This window comes from Salmo trutta, chromosome 2 (assembly GCF_901001165.1).
Source record: "Salmo trutta chromosome 2, fSalTru1.1, whole genome shotgun sequence".
Taxonomy (NCBI): domain Eukaryota; kingdom Metazoa; phylum Chordata; class Actinopteri; order Salmoniformes; family Salmonidae; genus Salmo; species Salmo trutta.
In genome coordinates, this window is record NC_042958.1 from 17,944,617 (window position 1) to 17,963,523 (window position 18,907).

General features: G+C 44.4%; 1 protein-coding gene across 1 annotated transcript; it reads left to right on the plus strand.

Annotated features, from left to right (window-relative positions):
• The first annotated feature begins 12,291 nt into the window (after positions 1–12,291).
• Positions 12,292–18,449, plus strand: LOC115152400 (organic solute transporter subunit alpha). Its single transcript, XM_029697250.1, has 8 exons — positions 12,292–12,615; positions 15,140–15,291; positions 15,976–16,049; positions 16,437–16,595; positions 16,956–17,067; positions 17,263–17,409; positions 17,629–17,734; positions 17,923–18,449. Exons 1-8 carry the CDS (start codon positions 12,546–12,548, stop codon positions 18,075–18,077), a joined length of 975 nt encoding a protein of 324 aa, XP_029553110.1. The 5' UTR covers positions 12,292–12,545; the 3' UTR covers positions 18,078–18,449.
• Positions 18,450–18,907: the final 458 nt, after the last annotated feature.

Below are 18,907 nucleotides of genomic sequence, written 5' to 3' on the forward strand. Positions count from 1 at the left end.
ACCCTGATCTTGGTTGCACCAGATCTTATATAGGGGCTTCATAGCAAAGGTGGTGAATACATATGCACCCACCACTTTTCCATTTATTTATTTTTTGAGTTTTTTTAAACAAGTTATTTTTTTCATTTCACTTCACCAATTTGGACTATTTTGTGTATGTCCATTTAAATTACAGGTTGTAATGCAACAAAATAGGAAAAACGCCAAAGGGGGTGAATACTTTTGCAAGGCACTGTAAAATCAACAATGTCATGTTTGGATTCAGTCTTGTGTCAGGTATTGTGTATTCACCTTTGGTCTAATAATTTGGTCTAATCATTTTCCCTTTAAATGCACATAAAATCAACAGTGTAATGTTTGTACATAATGTTTCTGTCACAGTCTCTGATGACCTAAAGGAGCTTCAGATATCAGGACAGCGATTACTCACCTCGTACTGGAAGGATTTACTTCAGATACCCGACAAGGCCCAAATCCCCGTGATTTGCATGACAAAGAGACAGAGATATCGGGGACGTACGTCGGGGTGCCTTGTAAGGATCTGACAGCGAGTGGGTAATCTGCATCTACCATCAGTCATACTAGCCAACGTACAATCATTGGATAACAAAATAGACGAGCTATGATCAAGAATATCCTACCAACGAGACATTAAAAACAGTAATATTGTATGTTTCAAAGAGTCGTGGCTAAACAACGACATGAATAACAAACAGCTGGCGGGATATACGCTGCTTCGGCAAAATAGAAAAGACGCCTCCGGTAAGACAAGGGGTGGCGGTCTGTGTATATTTTTAAACAACAGCTGGTGCACGAAATCTAATATTAAGGAAGTCTCAAGGTTTTGCTTGCCTGAGGTAGAGTATCTCATGATAAGCTGTAGACCACACTATTTATCAAGAGGGTTTTCATATATATATTTTTTGTAGCTGTCTATTTACCTCCACAAACCGATGCTGGCACTAAGATCGCACTCAATTAATTTTATAAGGCCATAAGAAAACAGGAAAATTCTCATCCAGAGGCGGCGCTCCTAGTGGCCGGGGACTTTAATGCAGGGAAACTTAAATCCATTTTACCTAATTTCTACCAGCATGTTAAATGTGCAACCAGAGGTACACTCTAGACCACCTTTAATCCACACACAGAGACGCGTACAAAGCTCTCCCTCGCCCTCCATTTGGCAAATCTGGCCATAATTCTATCCTCCTGATTCCTGCTTACAAACAAAAACTAAAGCAGGAAGCACCAGTGACTCGGTCAATAAAGAATTGGTCAGATGACACAGATGCTAAGCTACAGGACTGTTTTGCTAGCACAGACTGGAATATGTTCCGGGATTCTTCCGATGGCATTGAGGAGTACACCACATCAGTCACTGGCTTTATCAATAAGTGCATCGCTGACGTCATCCTCAGAGTGACTGTACGTACATACCCCAACCAGAAGCCATGGATTACAGGCAACATCCGCACTGAGCTAAAGGGTAGAGCTGCCGCTTTCAAGGAGCGGGACTCTAACCCAGATGCTTATAAGAAATCCCGCTATGCCCTCCGACATACCATCAAACAGGCAAAGCATCAATAAAGGACTAAGATTGAATCGTACTACACCGGCTCCGACACTCGTCTTATGTGGCAGGGCTTGCAACCTATTACAGACTACAAAGGGAAACACAGCCACGAGCTGCCCAGTGACACAAGCCTACCAGACGAGCTAAATCACTTCTATGCTCGCTTCGAGGAAAGCAACACTGAAGCATGCATGAGAGCATCAGCTGTTCCAGATGACTGTGTGATTGCGCGCACCGTAGCCGACGTGAGTAAGACCTTTAAACAGATCAACAGTCAAAAGGCCGCATGGCCAGATGGATTACCAGGACATGTACTCCAAGAATGCACTGACCAACTAGCAAGTGTCTTCACTAACATTTTCAACATGTCCCTGAGTCTGTAATACCAACATGTTTCAAGCAGACCACCATTGTCCCTGTGCCCAAGAACACTAAGGTAACCTGCCTAAATGACACCGACCCATAGCACTCACGTCTGTAGCCATGACATGTTTTGAAAGGCTGGTCTTGGCTCACATCAACACCATTATCCCAGAAAACCTAGACCCACTGCAATTTGCATACCGCCCCAACAGATCCACAGATGATACAATCTCTATTGCACTCCACACTGCCCTTTCCCACCTGGACAAAAGGAACACCTACATGAGAATGCTATTCATTGACTACAGCTCAGCGTTCAACACCATAGTACCCTCAAAGCTCATCACTAAGCTAAGCTAACACGTCCCTCTGCAACTGGATCCTGGACTTCCTGATGGGCTGCCCCCAGGTGGTAAGGGTAGGCAACAACATATCTGCCATGCTGATCCTCAACACCGGGGCCCCTCAGGGGTGCGTGCTCAGTCCCCTCCTGTACTCCCTGTTCACTCACGACTGCATGGCCAGGCATGACTCCAACACCATCATTAAGTTTTCCGACGACACAACAGTGGTAGGCCTGATCACCGACAACGATAAGACAGCCTATAGGGAGGAGGTCAGAGACCTGGCCATGTGGTGCCAGGATAACAACCTCTCCCTCAACATGATCAAGACTAAGGAGATGATGTTGGAATACAGGAAAAGGAGGACCGAGCACGCCCCCATTCTCATCAACAGGGCTGTATTGGAGCAGGTTGAGAGCTTCAAGTTCCTTGATGTCCACATCATCAAGAAACTAACATGGTCCAAACACACTAAGACAGTCTTGAAGGGCACGACAAGCCTATTCCCCCTCAGGAGACTGAAAAGATTTTGCATGGGTCCTCAGATCCTCAAAATGTTGAGAGCATCGTTGAGAGCATCCTGACTGGTTGCATCACTGCCTGGAATGGCAACTGCTCGGCCTCCAACCGCAAGGCACTACAGAGGGTACTGCGTATGTCCCAGTACATCACTGGGGCCAAGCTTCATGCCATGCAGGACCTCTGTACCAGGCGGTGTCAGAGGAAGGCCCTAAAAATTGTCAAAGACTCCAGCCACCCCAGTCATAGCCTGTTCCCTCTGCTACCGCACAGCAAGCGGTACCGGATTGCCAAGTCTAGGTCCAAAAGGCTTCTTAACAGCTTCTACCCCAAGCGATAAGAATCCTGAACAGCTAATCAAATGGCTTCCCAGACTACTTGCATTGTCCACCCTCCCCCCATTCTTTTATGATGCTGCTACACTCTGTTTATTATCTATGCATAGTCACTTTAACTCTACCTACACGTACATATTACCTCAATTACCTCGACTAACATGTGCCCCCGCACATCAAATCAAATCAAATCAAATCAAATTTATTTATATAGCCCTTCGTATATCAGCTGAAATCTCAAAGTGCTGTACAGAAACCCAGCCTAAAACCCCAAACAGCAAGCAATGCATGTGAAAGAGGCACGGTGGCTAGGAAAAACTCCCTAGGAAAAACTCCCTAGAAAGGCCAAAAACCTAGGAAGAAACCTAGAGAGGAACCAGGCTATGAGGGGTGGCCAGTCCTCTTCTGGCTGTGCCGGGTGGATATTATAACAGAACATGGTCAAGATGTTAAAATGTTCATAAATGACCAGCATGGTCAAATAATAATAATCATTGTAGTTGTCGAGGGTGCAACAAGCACGTCCGGTGAACAGGTCAGGGTTCCGTAGCCGCAGGCAGAACAGTTGAAACTGGAGCAGCAGCATGGCCAGGTGGACTGGGGACAGCAAGGAGTCATCATGCCAGGTAGTCCCGAGGCATGGTCCTAGGGCTCAGGTCCTCCGAGAGAAAGAAAGAAAGAGAGAAAGAGAATTAGAGAGAGCGTATTTAAATTCACACAGGGCACCGGATAAGACAAGAGAATACTCCAGATGAAACAGACTGACCCTAGCCCCCCGGCACATAAACTACTGCAGCATAAATACTGGAGGCTGAGACAGGAGGGATCAGAAGACACTGTGGCCCCATCCGATGATGGCCCCATCCGATGGTGGCCCCATCCGAACATTGACTCTGTACCGGTACCCCCAGTATATAGCCTCGCTACTGTTATTTTACTGCTGCTCTTTAATTATTTGTTATTTTTTACTTATCTATTTTTTACTTAACACTTATTTTTCTTAAAACTGCATTGTTGGTTAAGGGCTTGTAAGTAAGCATTTCACTGTAAGGTCTACAGCTTTGGTTTTTGGCGCATGTGGCAAATTTGATTTGATTTGATATGATATGGTCACGTGTAAAGACATGAGTATTGTGTGTGTGTGAGTGTGCATGTCTGCGTTTGTATGTACTCTCGGGTGAATAGCCTCTGTGCTGTTGATCTGACACACGGAGCTTCTGAAGACAGCAAACACCATTCAGTTCAACACCAGACCCACTGGAAACCCCACAAGGCCACTGTAACCACCCTGTAATGTTGCATCACACACAGACACACGCAAGCTGACACAATGCTACCTGGGGCGGCAGGTAGCCTAGTGGTTAGAGTGTTAGGCCAGTAACTGAAAGGTTGCTAGATCAAATCCCTGACCCAAGTGGGTCTGGGCCAGATAAGGTGTTCCACGGGTGTGTGTGATCACCAGTCTTGGACACACATCTAGAGGGTGATTCCGGTGTCATTCAGGTGCACATACCCTAAATTGGGCCTGACCAGACCAGCGTGGGCCAGGGTATGCATTCTTGCGCGTCAATCTTTAAGTATTTGCACTTGCAGCTCAGAGATCCCAGATTTAGGAAAGAAAGAAAGAAAGACAGAGTGTGGGAGAGAATGAGATATCAATAGAAAGAGAGATTTTAGTTTCATCCTAAAGTGGAGCAAGAAGCTCCAGGGATGTTTCCAGGATTGTGTCTTGTCTTGTGTGTGTCTTTTGCAATCCAAAACGGTCAACGGGATACTAGGAAAGCTTAACTTGTTTTGGATATGTGTCTGGGTCACCTAAATCATCCTCTTACCTACCATTTACCCCTGGCTGCTTGTGTTCTAAGTGTTCCACTGGCCTGCTGTTGGCATCTGTCCTCCTCCTTGGCTCATCTGCAAGGTAGCAAGTTAGAGTGCAACATGTCATTCGTTTGTTTTAAAGTTTCTGTATACTTGTAAAGGGGTGAGTGACTGGTTGCCGGGAAGTCAGGCGCAGGAGAGCAGAGATGGGTGATAACAGGAGAACTTTAATATACACCCAGGCCCAAAGGCACAGGCGAGGCAGCACAAAACACAACCACGGTAACATGAACCGGATTAAACAAAACAAATAAACCTAGAGCAAGCCAGCCTGTAGCGTACCACCCTACACAAAGAACAATTCCACACACAGACATGGGGGAAACAGAGGGTAATTTTCACATCCTGACCATAGAAAGCTTTTATTTTCTATGGTAGAGTAGGTTAGGGCGTGACTGGGGGGGTTAGTCTCGTTTATTATTTCTATGTGGGGTTCTAGGTTTGTTTTTCTATGTTGGTGATTGTGTATGAGTCCCAATTAGAGGCAGCTGGTAATCGTTGTCTCTAATTGGGGATCATACTTAAGTAGCTTGTTTTCCACTTGTGGGTTATGGGATATTGTTTATGTGTAGTTGCATTGTCGTCATGGTTTGTTTATTCTTTATTGTTTTGTATTTTTTCACTTTCTAATAAATTATGTGGAACGCTACTCACGCTGCGCCTTGGTCCGATCATTCCAACGAACGTGACAGTAATATACATTTAGTCTTATGAGGGAATGTGAAACAGGTGTGCGGGAAAGCAAGACAAAACAAATGGAAAATGAAATGGGGAGCGGCGATGGCTAGAAGACCGGTGACTTCGACCGCTGAACGCCGCCCGAACAAGGAGAGGGACCGACTTTGGCAGAAGTCGTGACAATACTGACACAACCCGGGCAACTTAAATGTAAAGAAAAATCTGAATATAAAGAGGTATGAATTATAAGACCTCTATGAATCGTTTAATTTAATCAGTTATACCAGCTAATGTGAGATTTTTACATTACATAAGAGGACACATATATTCCTGTGCCGCGAGAGGACAGAGTTAGATGTTTGAGAGAGTGGTGAATGTGCTGCTACAATGGCAAATCCAGGGGACTTAGGCAAACATGACCAACAAACTACTATTCATTAATCCACTCGTTTGCAAAGAGGCATGCACCATTAGAACTCAGTCAGATCAAGAATATAAGCATTCTGAGCATTGATCAACGCTGGGAGCAGTATTTACAGTGCATTCGGAAACTATTCAGACACCTTGGCTTTTTCCACATTTTGTTACGTTACAGCGTTATTCTAAAATGGTTTGAATTTGTTTGTTTTTTACTGATCAATCTACACACAATACCCCATAATGACAAAGGAAAAACAGGTCATATTTTATTTTATGCAACAACAAAAAAAATGGAAATATCACATTAACATAAGTATTCAGACCCTTTACTCTGTACTTTGTTGAAACACCTTTGGCAGCGATTACAGCCACTACAAGCTTGGCACACCTGTAATTGGCACTACAAGCTTGGCACACCTGTATTTGGGGAGTTTCTCCCATTCTTCTCTGCAGATCCTCTCAAGCTCTGTTATGTTGGAGGGTCTCTCCAGAGATGTTCGATCGTGTTCAAGTCCGGGCTCTGGCTTGGCCACTCAAGGACATTTAGAGACTTGTCCTGAAGCCACGCCAGTATTGTCTTGGCTGTGTGCTTAGTGTCGTTGTCCTGTTGGAAGGTGAACATTTGCCCCAGTCTGAGGTCTTGAGCACTCTGGAGCAGGTTTTCATCAAGGATCTCTCTGTACTTTGCTCTGTTCATCTTTCCCTCAATACTGACTAGTCTCCCAGTCCCTGCTACTGACAAACATTCCCACTGCATGATGCTGCCACCACCATGCTTCACTGTAGGGATGGTGCCAGGTTTCCTCCAGACGTGACACATGGCATTCAGGCCAAAGAGTTCAATCTTGGTTTCATCAGACCGGAGAATCTTTTTTCTCATGGTCTGAGAGTCTTTAGGTGCCTTTTGGCAAACTCCAAGCGGGCTGTCATGTGCCTTTTACTGAGGAGTAGCTTCCGTCTGGTAACTCTACCATAAAGGTCTGATTGGTGGAGTGCTGCAGAGATGGTTGCCCTTCAGGTTCTCCCATCTCCACAGAGTAACTCTGGAGATCTTTCAGAATGACTATCGGGTTCTTTGTCACCTCCCTGACCAAGGCCCTTCTCCCCCGATTGCTCAGTTTGACCGGGCGGCCAAATCTAGGAAGAGTCTTAGTGGTTCCAAACTTATTCCATTTAAGAATGATGAATTGACGTCTGTGTCCAGTGGGCAGTATCTAGTCTGGTGTACTGTGTGTTCTTAGGCATGCTCTCTCTAATTCCCCTCTTTCTCTCTATGCCTCCCCTCCCAGGGCACCCAAGCCCTAGGACCATGCTTCAGGGATACCTGGCCTGACGATTCCTGGCTGTCCTGATCCCCAGTCCATTCGTTTGTGCTGCTGATCCAGTTCTCCTGGGGTGTTGAACTGTTGCACCCTCTATAGCCATGGTGGTTATTACTAGACCATGCTGGTAATCTATGAATGTTTGGTCTTGGCCACATGGCCACATGTACTCTTTAAATCTCCACCCAGTACATCCAGAAGAGGACTGGCCATCTCTTGGAGCCTGGTTCCTCTCTAAGTTTCTTCACAGGTTCCTGCCTTCTGGGGAGTTTTTCTTAGCCACTTTTCTTCTGCATCTGCATCTTGCTCTTTGGGGTTTTTGGCTGGCTTTCTGTTAAAGGGCAACTCCACGATTTTTAACATTTGGGTTGTTATTATGAAGTATTTAGTGATGTTCTACACAGTTTTCATTTCTATTGACTGTTTAGTGATGAGCAAATCTGGAAATTGCTTCCCTGTGACGTTTTCAAGTAGAATCTCTGAGATGACTAATAAATTAAATGATGGACAGTTATTTTTAGCTGTCTATATAACCTGTCTGTAGTTTTCAGATCATATTGGAACTCCTTGCTATATGTTGCTCTGGCTGTCCTCGTCTAATACCATCTGTAAATATTTTACATAGACACCCAAAAACCTATAGAATGATATTTATAGTCAGTTTACTCCAATCATTTAGTGTTGTTCAAGGCTCAAGCTCCCATGAGATTCCATTTGGCAAAACCCCCACCAACACTGATGAAGTTGCTGTCCTTTCTAAATTGCCTATATTTTCTTAGCGAATTACTTCTAAACGTCATACTTTATTTTATTTTATATACAGTACCAGTCAAAGTTTGGACACACCTACTCATTCAAGGGTTTTTCTTTATTTTTATTATTTTCTACATTGTAAAATAATACTGAAGACATCAAAACTATGAAATAACACATGTGGAATCATGTAGTAACCAAAAAAGTGTTAAACAAATCAAAATAGATTTGAGATTCTTCAAAGAGGCCACCCTTTTCGTTGATGACAGCTTTGCACACTTTTGGCATTCTCTCTCCCGAGTGGCGCAGCAGTCTAAGTCACTGCATCTCAGTGCTAGAGGCGTCACTACAGACCCTGGTTTGATCCTGGGCTGTATCACAACCGGCCGTGATCAGGAGTCCCATAGGGTTAGGGGAGGGTTTGGCCGGGATAGGCCGTCATTGTAAAATAAGAATGTGTTCCTAACTGGCTTACCTAGTTAAATAAAGGTTAAATAAATAAAAATAAAAAGACAGCTTCATGAGGTAGTCACCTAGAATGCATTTCAATGAACAGGTGTGCCTTGTTAATTTATGGCATTTCTTTCCTTCTTGATGCGTTTGAGCCAATCAGTTGTGTTGTGACAAGGTTGGGTTGGTATACAGAAGATATCCCTATTTGGTAAAAGACCAAGTCCATATTATGGCAAGAACAGCTCAAATAAGCAAAGAGAAACAACAGTCCATCATTACTTTAGGACAAGAACTTTGAAAGTTTCTTCAAGTGCAGTCGCAAAAACCATCAAGCGCTATGATGAAACTGGCTCTCATGAAGACTGCCACAGGAAAGGAAGACCCAGAGTTACCTCTGCTGCAGAGGGTAAGTTCATTAGAGTTACCAGCCTCAGAAATTGCAGCCCAAATAAATGCTTCACAGAGTTCAAGTAACAGACACATCTCAACATCAACTGTTCAGAGGAGACTGCGTGAATCAGGCCTTCATGGCCGAAGTTCTGCAAAGAAACCACTACTAAAGGACACCAATAAGAAGAAGAGACTTGCTTGGGCCAAGAAACACGAGCAATGGACATTAGACTGGTGAAAATCTGTCCTTTGGTCTGATGAGTCCAACTGCTGTGTCTTTGTGAGAAGCAGAGTAAGCGAACGGATGTTCTCCGCATGTGTGGAGAACAGCCAGCTCGTCAGGCTTCCATGTCTCAGTCGGCTCGTCAGGCTCCCATACCTCCAAGAAGGAGAGTGATTGAGTGCTGAATCAGATGACCTGGCCTCCACAATCACCCAACATCAACCCAATTAAGATGGTTTGGGATGAGTTGGACCGCAGAGTGAAGGAAAAGCAGCCAACAAGTGCTCAGCATATGCGGGAACTCCTTCAAGACTGTTGGAAAGTATTCCAGGTGAAGCTGGTTGAGAGAATGCATAAAGTGTGTAAAGCTTTCATTAAGGCAGAGGGTGGCTACTTTGAAGAATCGAAAATATAAAATATATTTTGATTTGTTTAACACATTTTTTGGTTACTACATGATTCCACATGTGTTATGTAATAGTGTCTTCACTATTATTCTACAATTGTAGAAAATTGTAAAAAATAAAGAAAAATCCTTGAATGCGTAGGTGTGTCCAAACTTTTGACTGGGACTGTATGTATATATATACTGCTCAAAAAAATAAAGGGAACACTTAAACAACACATCCTAGATCTGAATGAAAGAAATAATCTTATTAAACACTTTTTTCTTTACATAGTTGAATGTGCTGACAACAAAATCACACAAAAATAATCAATGGAAATCCAATTTATCAACCCATGGAGGTCTGGATTTGGAGTCACACTCAAAATTAAAGTGGAAAACCACACTACAGGCTTATCCAACTTTGATGTAATGTCCTTAAAACAAGTCAAAATGAGGCTCAGTAGTGTGTGTGGCCTCCATGTGCCTGTATGACCTCCCTACAACGCCTGGGCATGCTCCTGATGAGGTGGCGGATGGTCTCCTGAGGGATCTCCTCCTAGACCTGGACTAAAGCATCCGCCAACTCCTGGACAGTCTGTGGTGCAACGTGGCGTTGGTGGATGGAGCGAGACATGATGTCCCAGATGTGCTCAATTGGATTCAGGTCTGGGGAACGGGCGGGCCAGTCCATAGCATCAATGCCTTCCTCTTGCAGGAACTGCTGACACACTCCAGTCACATGAGGTCTAGCATTGTCTTGCATTAGGAGGAACCCAGGGCCAACCGCACCAGCATATGGTCTCACAAGGTGTCTGAGGATCTCATCTCGGTACCTAATGGCAGTCAGGCTACCTCTGGCGAGCACATGGAGGGTTGTGCGGCCCCCCAAAGAAATGCCACCCCACACCATGACTGACCCACCGCCAAACCGGTCATGCTGGAGGATGTTGCAGGCAGCAGAACGTTCTCCACGGTGTCTCCAGACTCTGTCACGTCTGTCACATGTGCTCAGTGTGAATCTGCTTCATCTGTGAAGAGCACAGGGCGCCAGTGGCGAATTTGCCAATCTTGGTGTTCTCTGGCAAATGCCAAACGTCCTGCACGGTGTTGGGCTGTAAGCACAACCCCCACCTGTGGACGTCGGGCCCTCATACCACCCTCATGGAGTCTGTTTCTGACCGTTTGAGCAGACACATGCACATTTGTGGCCTGCTGGAGGTCATTTTGCAGGGCTCTGGCAGTGCTCCTCCTGCTCCTCCTTGCACAAAGGCGGAAGTAGCGATCCTGCTGCTGGGTTGTTGCCCTCCTACGGCCTCCTCCACGTCTCCTGAGGTACTGGCCTGTCTCCTGGTAGCGCCTCCAAGCTCTGGACACTACGCTGACAGACACAGCAAACCTTCTTGCCACAGCTCACATTGATGTGCCATCCTGGATGAGCTGCACTACCTGAGCCACTTGTGTGGGTTGTAGACTCCGTCTCATGCTACCACTAGAGTGAAAGCACCGCCAGCATTCAAAAGTGACCAAAACATCATCCAGGAAGCATAAGAACTGAGAAGTGGTCTGTGGTCACCACCTGCAGAACCACTCCTTTATTGGGGGTGTCTTGCTAATTGCCTATAATTTCCACCTGTTGTCTATTCCATTTGCACAACAGCATGTGAAATTTATTGTCAATCAGTGTTGCTTCCTAAGTGGACAGTTTGATTTCACAGAAGTGTGATTGACTTGGAGTTACATTGTGTTGTTTAAGTGTTCCCTTTATTTTTTGAGCAGTGTATATATATTACACCCTTTTTCTCCCCAATTTCAATCTTGTCTCATCGCTGCAACTCCCCAACGGGCTCAGGAGGCGAAGGTCGAGTCATGTGTCCTTTGAAACATGACCCATCAAACCACGCTTCTTAACACCCACCCGCTTAACTCAGAAGCCAGCCTCACCAATGTGTCGGAAGAAACACTGTTCAACTGACAATCAAGGTCAGCCTGCAGTCGCCCAGCCCACCACAAGGAGTCACTAGTGCACAATGAGCCAAGTAAAGCCACCCTGACCAAACACTCCCCTAACCTGGAAGATGCTGGGCCAATTATGAGTCGCCTCATGGTGCTGCCGCCTGCGACACAGCCTGGGATCAAACGTGGGTCTGTAGTAATGCCTCAAGCACTGGGATGCAGTGTCTTAGACCACTGCGCCACTCGGGAGGCCCATGTCTAGCCTACTTTTATTGTAATATTGTTTTACTATTTTAATTTGTGTAATTTTAGAAAACGTATGGTGCTTTTATCTTTCTGACCTTTTATTATTTTATTTGTTAAGAGCTTTGAAATACATCCCCTGTAAGAAATGTGCTCTATAAATACAGTTTGATTGAAGCACAATAAGTCAACAATAAGCCTCCTACAACAGCATGAAAAGAGCAGGGTAGGATCAGAGAAACAGAACGCTTGATAAAGCCAAAATATAGGCTACAGTTGATATTGTGTTCAAGTAAACGGAGGACTTTGATTTTATTTTGTAAAAACATTTTGTGAGCTGGGTTTGATTGCACAATTGACCCTGTGGAGGTGTCCCTACGTTTAGAGACAACTGTGAGTTCACAGAAAACGACGTGCGCTGCAGCCGGGCAGAAGGCGGGTCCAAGTTTTTGGAAACTGGTGATTTCTCTGAGTTTGCCCGCAGTTGCAGTCCAGAGGTGAACTGCAGCCCAGAGGTGAACTGCAGCCGATGTCCCTTGCAGCACTCCACACATCATTTATTTTGAGATTTTCTATCAACATTGACATTGCTGCCAACTGAGTGCATGTGGGGGGTAGAGGGACAGAGCACGGCTAGACGGATAGATAGTTATTTGTTTTCGTTAACGGCGCCCTCTCTCTACTCAAACTTCTAACCAAACCGGCCGAGGATGGACGGGAACAGAACCATCGACCCGAGCTGCAGGGACAGACCTCCCGTGGCCATCGACATCATTTCCCGTGAGTTTAACCGCTAGAATAGGCGTCTTTTTTTAATACTAGCCTACCGATAACTTTTCAGCTGTTCTGGGACAAGTGCCGTTATTTTCTTCAATCTGCCGGCGGTAAGGCCTACTCATAACGTAAACACGTATAGCCACCCATGTCCCTGGGCTATTAAACACACATTTAGGTAAGGGAAATTTTTAGGCGACATTGATACAGATTGAGCTGCATATTAATTCAGTCACCATTGAGACTGTAGAGTTTGGAGAGATTAGCCTAACCTTTTTCAAATCGAATAATCCCATGAATCCAATAATATAATTTAGAAATTGACAGGCAGTGACTTGTTTATGATTTTTTTAACCACTGTAAACTCTCCTGTGCCTGCTGATTTCAAACTGCTGTTATAATGTAGAATTAACATACCAGCACGGTTTTTAGGGTCAGGGTCAACAGTTCTATATTATACCCCTGTACCTCATCACCTGAGCTCTGAATCGGGTCTAGAGGTGTGTGTGTGTGTGTGTGTGTGTGTTGGAAAGGAGGGTGTGTTTGCCTCCTTAGTGGTTAAGTTTTTACAAGCCTTCCCTGTAGCTCAGTTGGTAGAGCATGGTGTTTGCAACACCAGGGTTGTGGGTTCGATTCCCACGGGGGGCCAGCACAGAAAAAAAAAATGTATGAAATTGTATGAAATGTATCCATTCACTACTGTAAGTCGCTCTGGGTAAGAGCGTCTGCTAAAAGACTAAAATGTAATGTAAAATGTAAGTTGGGGTAAACGAAGCTGAAGTAAGATGACTAGAAGTGAAAAAGCAATGATTTTACAACACTGCATCAAAACATCTGTTACTGGCATCTGTAACATTGCAGGGACAGTTAACGTCCTACATTTTACCATGGGGCAAAGAGAAACGTGCATTGTTTTAGCTAATCTCATGGTATTCTACACATTTTGCCATGAGGCTGAGGGGAAAATGTGCAGTTCTATAGCTATTTTAAAGCTAAAATATACATGTGTTGACTGTGATAAACACACTGGGCTATGAGCTGTCTTGTTTGCTAAATGTACAAATGAAGTAGGCAGTGGCATGGTGCATTTAGCCACTGAACCTCAGTGACATTCCTCAATGTGGTCATATTCGTGACTTATTGGTGGTGTGGCTTTCAGTTAGTTATTTTTGGCCACCCATCCCATGAGATTGAATGTCATTCCAGTGCACTTCTTGCTATGAATTCTATCTGATAGTGTTTGCATGTTTAGGTATGTCGATTTTAGATTATGGGGATATTATCTATATGCATGCAGCACTAGATGCTGTTTTCAATTGTGCCCTTAGGTTTATTACTGGTGATGGTTATATAACTCACCATTGTGTTATGTATCTCTTTGCATGTAAGGAGAGAGCAGCATTCCCTTGTTTATCTACATAGCACTCATGTAGAAACTTCCTATGTATCTATCATCATGAATTCAATTTAGGTAAAAAGACAAATAATGTCCCGTTTGGAACACTGACAAGTAGAGAGCATCATTTTTATATGTATTTTTCTTCTCAATTGTATTGGGATGGGGGAGGTGAGATGAGTGCCTACACGGCCGCCCTCATCTCCCTCCCCCATCCTTCCCCACTCTTCTCTAATCATCTCCTTATGTGTCTGTCTATGCCTGTTACACAAATCAAGTTGCTCTTCCCAGAAATCAGAGTAAGGACTTTCTTTCCCCACTTCCATAACACATGGCTTTGTCTGCTGACACGTGTGTTGTGTATGTGTTAGTGCAGTTTTAGTTTGTGTGTTTGCATGTGTGAGTTAGTTACTCAGTCTTTGGCAGAAGGATTTTGTGCTGTTTTCCTACTGTTTTTTTCTTTACTACTTATGTTGATTTCACATAAACACCCTTGTTTTCCAGAAAACAACCATTTCTCTTTCCCTGAAATTGACACATCTCTTCATGTATATGTTTTTTTGGAACTGGGAGGTCAGAAATGAGTTCCAGAGAAAATGGTAAAGTAAATCACCAAGTCCCTAGATGAGGCCTGTGTATTGTCCCTAAAACTGGACAGGTCCTTTAGATTCGTGGACTCCCTCCTATTGCTTTCATCAATCTGTTTTATTGTATCACACCAGTGTAGGTGAAGAGAGGACACCAGGAAAGGAAGCTACTTTAGACTGTTGCCACTCTATAGTCCTTTGCGCTGTCTTTTTTTGTTAATTCTTTCCAACGTGTCAAGTTATTATCTTTTTGTTTTATCAGGATTTGGTTGGGTCTAATTGTGTTGCTGTCCTGGGGCTCTGTTTGTGAACAGAGTCCCAGGACCAGCTTGCTTAGGGAACTCTTCTCCACGTTCATCTCTCTGTAGGTGATGGCTTTGTTGTGGAAGGTTTGAGAATCGCTTCTTTTTAGGTGGTTGTAGAATTTAATGGTTCTTTTCTGGATTTTGGTCATCTCTCTCTCTCTTTGTCTTTCTCTGTCTCACTCCCCCTCTCTCGTTTTCACCCCCCACCTCACTGTCACTCTATCCTCTCTCTCTGTCCTTAGAGTTGGACATATTTGGTATCATCTTGTACTCTGTGCTGACCTTCATGGCAGTGGTGTCCATGCTGGTCTACATAGAGGAGTGTTGGTACATCTACCGGAAGGTTCCCTCCCACAAGAAGAGCGCCATCATCTGGGTCAACGGGGCAGCGCCGGTAAGAACATACTGATTTATCAGGAGGCTTTAAAGGTGCAATCTGGTACTTACTACTTTCATGTCCTCTCTGTGACAACTCATTGTGCTACAGTACAAACACATGAGGCCAAAAAACAAAACCAAAACTTTTGAACTTGTGACCCATCAATCAAATGTATTTATAAAGCCCTTTTTATATCAGCCGATGTCACAAAGTGCTGTACAGAAACCCAGCCTAGAGCCCCAAACAGCAAAAAATGCAGATGTAGAAGCACTGTGGCTAGGAAAACCTCCCTAGAAAGGCCGGAACCTAGGAAGAAACCTAGAGAGGAGCCAGGCTCTGAGGGGTGGCCAGTCCTCTTCTGGCTGGGCCGGGTGGAGATTATAACAGAACATGGCCAAGATGTTCAAATGTTCATAGATGACCAGCAGGGTCAGATAATAATCACAGTGGTTGTAGATGGTGCAACAGGTCAGCACCTCAGGAGTAAATGTCAGTTGGCTTTTCATAGCTGATCATTCAGAGTTAGACAGCATGTGCAGTAGAGAGAGAGTCCAAAACAGCAGGTCCGGAACAAGGTAGCACGTCCAGTGAACAGGTCCCATCCTGTCAGTTTACTAGGAAATTCTAGGGCAGTAGCACGGTTAGGAAGGATGCATTGGTAAAGCATCCAGACTAAGTCTGTATGTCTGTGTGTGTCAGGTGATCGCCACCATGTCCTGTCTGGGGATGTGGATTCCCCGAGCCACCATGTTCACTGACATGACCTCTGCCTGGTATGTCACTCATCCTTCGCTCCTTTTCTCTTCTCTCTCTCCTGTCTTTCACTTTCTTTACATATCAGTTTCTCTTTCTTGACATATCCTCTTTCCTTTCCTTTCCTCTCCTCCACCTTCCATCTCTCCCAGTGTCTGTTTGTGTGTGGCTCTGGGCTTCTCTGGATCTCAGACCCCTGCTGTGACAGGCAGGAAACTCTGTAGGAAGACACACACTGTGTCAGCAAAATATACAGAGCGATACTAAAAACACTATTACAATATTGAGTGTCTAAATCCGTGCTTGTGTAGTTCTTTCCAAACCCATCTCTCCCTCTGTCCATCTTTTATTCCCTCCTTCCCTCGTTGTATATTTGTGGTGTGTGTAACGTGTGTCTGTCTCCGCAGCTATTTTGCAATCGTAGTGTTTAAGTTCCTGGTGCTGATGATTGAGGAAGTGGGGGGTGACGAGGCGTTTCTACGGCGAGCAGGGAAAAACAAACTGAGGATCAGTACTGGTCCCTGTTGTTGCTGCTGCCCCTGTCTACCCCATGTTAACATCACACGGTAACACATGCATACACAAACACGTACTCACACACACACTGTTTAGGATCAAATGTACTTCATAGCAAGACCTGTTTCTTAGTTGCGTGAGAGTCCAGCTACTAGGTTAGTAGTAAAACAGTAGCTGGATTTGTGAAGGATCTGGCAGGTTGAATGTGCCCCTGGCCACTCACCCTGGCTCTGTATGGGCCCCTCCATGTCTCACAGCACATCTGACAACATTATCACTCCAAGTATGCCACCTACTGGTCATTGTCCCCTATAGGCATGGCCTATAACAACATTTTAGAAATATGTACAAATGAATTATTATTTTCCATATTAAATATTTGTTGAGTGTTTTCCTCTGGATTTCCCCAGACGAAGTCTGTTCCTGCTGAAGTTGGGATCGTTCCAGTTTGCCGTGCTAAAGATCGCCTTCACCATACTATCAATCATCCTCTGGACCAATGGCAACTTCGACATTGCAGATGTGAGTGTGGGGTGTCAACACACACACACACACACACACACACACACACACACACACACACACACACACACACACACACACACACACACACACACACACACACACACACACACACACACACACACAAAATTGGGCTTCAAAGGAAGAGAACACATTCTCAATACAAACACTCCTAACACTGTGTGTGTGTTCCAGATGGCGATAACGGGAGCAGCCATCTGGATTAACCCAGGTGTGGGGGTTCTGACCATCATAGCACTGTGGCCTGTAGCCATCATGTTCATGCACCTCAGGATCACACTGCGCAGCCTCAAGATCATCCCCAAATATGCCATGTACCAGGTAAGATTACACACATGCCATGTAAATGCACCAATCTGAGGAAAGATATACAGTAAGGCCCTCCTCAACCAATCAGAGGCCAGTTAATTAATTCCCTGAAATGACAGCAGTTTCAGCAATGATAACTTGTGTTTACCTGTTTACTTCTGCAGAGTGATGTCCTTTTTGTGTTTACCTATGTTATGTTGTTGGGTTTTACCCATGATGCTGTGTGTGTAGCTGGTGCTGGTGCTGAGTCAGCTCCAGTCGGCCATCATCAACATTCTGGCTATGAACGGAACCATCGCCTGCACACCACCATACTCCTCACAGGCCAGGGGATATTGTGAGTCTTATCTCCATCCATCACTTCATCACTATATACCTTATTACACACAAACTCTACTGCTCTCAGGCAAGCAGATAACTTAAGTTACCTATCATCTCTCTCTCTCTGTCTGTGTGTGTGTGTGTGTGTGTGTGTGTGTGTGTGTGTGTGTGTGTGTGTGTGTGTGTGTGTGTGTGTGTGTGTAGTGATGAGTCAACAGTTGTTGATCCTGGAGATGTTCATCATCACCTTGGTAACCCGTCTGTTGTACCGCCGCCAGTATGACCCACTCCCTGACAACGAGAATGACGATGAACACACCAAGATGGTTATACCGGCCGATAAATCTGACATAGCGTGAGGGCAAGAGAGACTGTATCTGTGTGTGTGCGTGTATTAGAGACAAAGTGTGTGTGGTTTTGTTAGAAAGGCTGTGTGTGTGTGTTCAAGAGAAAGAGTATGTGTGTATGTTATGTTACACTGAGGTCTGCAGTAAGAATTTAATCAGTCATGGTATTTTCTGGGTGAGCAATGCTGTTAAGATTGATCAGAAGTCATAATCCCTCAGCCAGTGTGTTTGGATAGTGTTGCTATTATGTAACTGTAATCTAAGAATTATTTCAGAAATTTATTTTTCCTCAGAGGTTGTATCTTTTGCCATAGCCTTGGTGAACATTATACTGTATCATCATGATCCATTTATAATATGTACATTTTTAAACATTTGCTCTAAGATTTGTTTTGGCATTTGTTTTTTCATAGGCATGCAAACACACGTATTTGTGAAGAAGAAACCTGTATTCATTGTAGTGGCAAACTTGCTCCACAAGGTGACAGTATGAACAATTGGGTTCGCCTGCCAGAGTGACACTGAGCAGTAGCCTACATTGATAACATTTGGATAAGGTCATTCTATCATGATCATTGACAGATCAACACAGACACACCTGTTTATTCTCTCCTCTTTAGACCTTCATCTTGTGGAATCTGAGTTATCACAACCCAGATACACTCTGCAGATCAGGTTTAGTTTAGAACTCTAGGTGAACATACCAAAGTAACTATCAAATGATAGGTGCAAGTTGAAACTTTAAATAATTGTTATAATTTGTATTATTGTAAAGGATAATTAGTAGATTACTTTGAACTGTTCCCAGCACTACCACGTTCTAGTTAAGGCTACTGTATCCA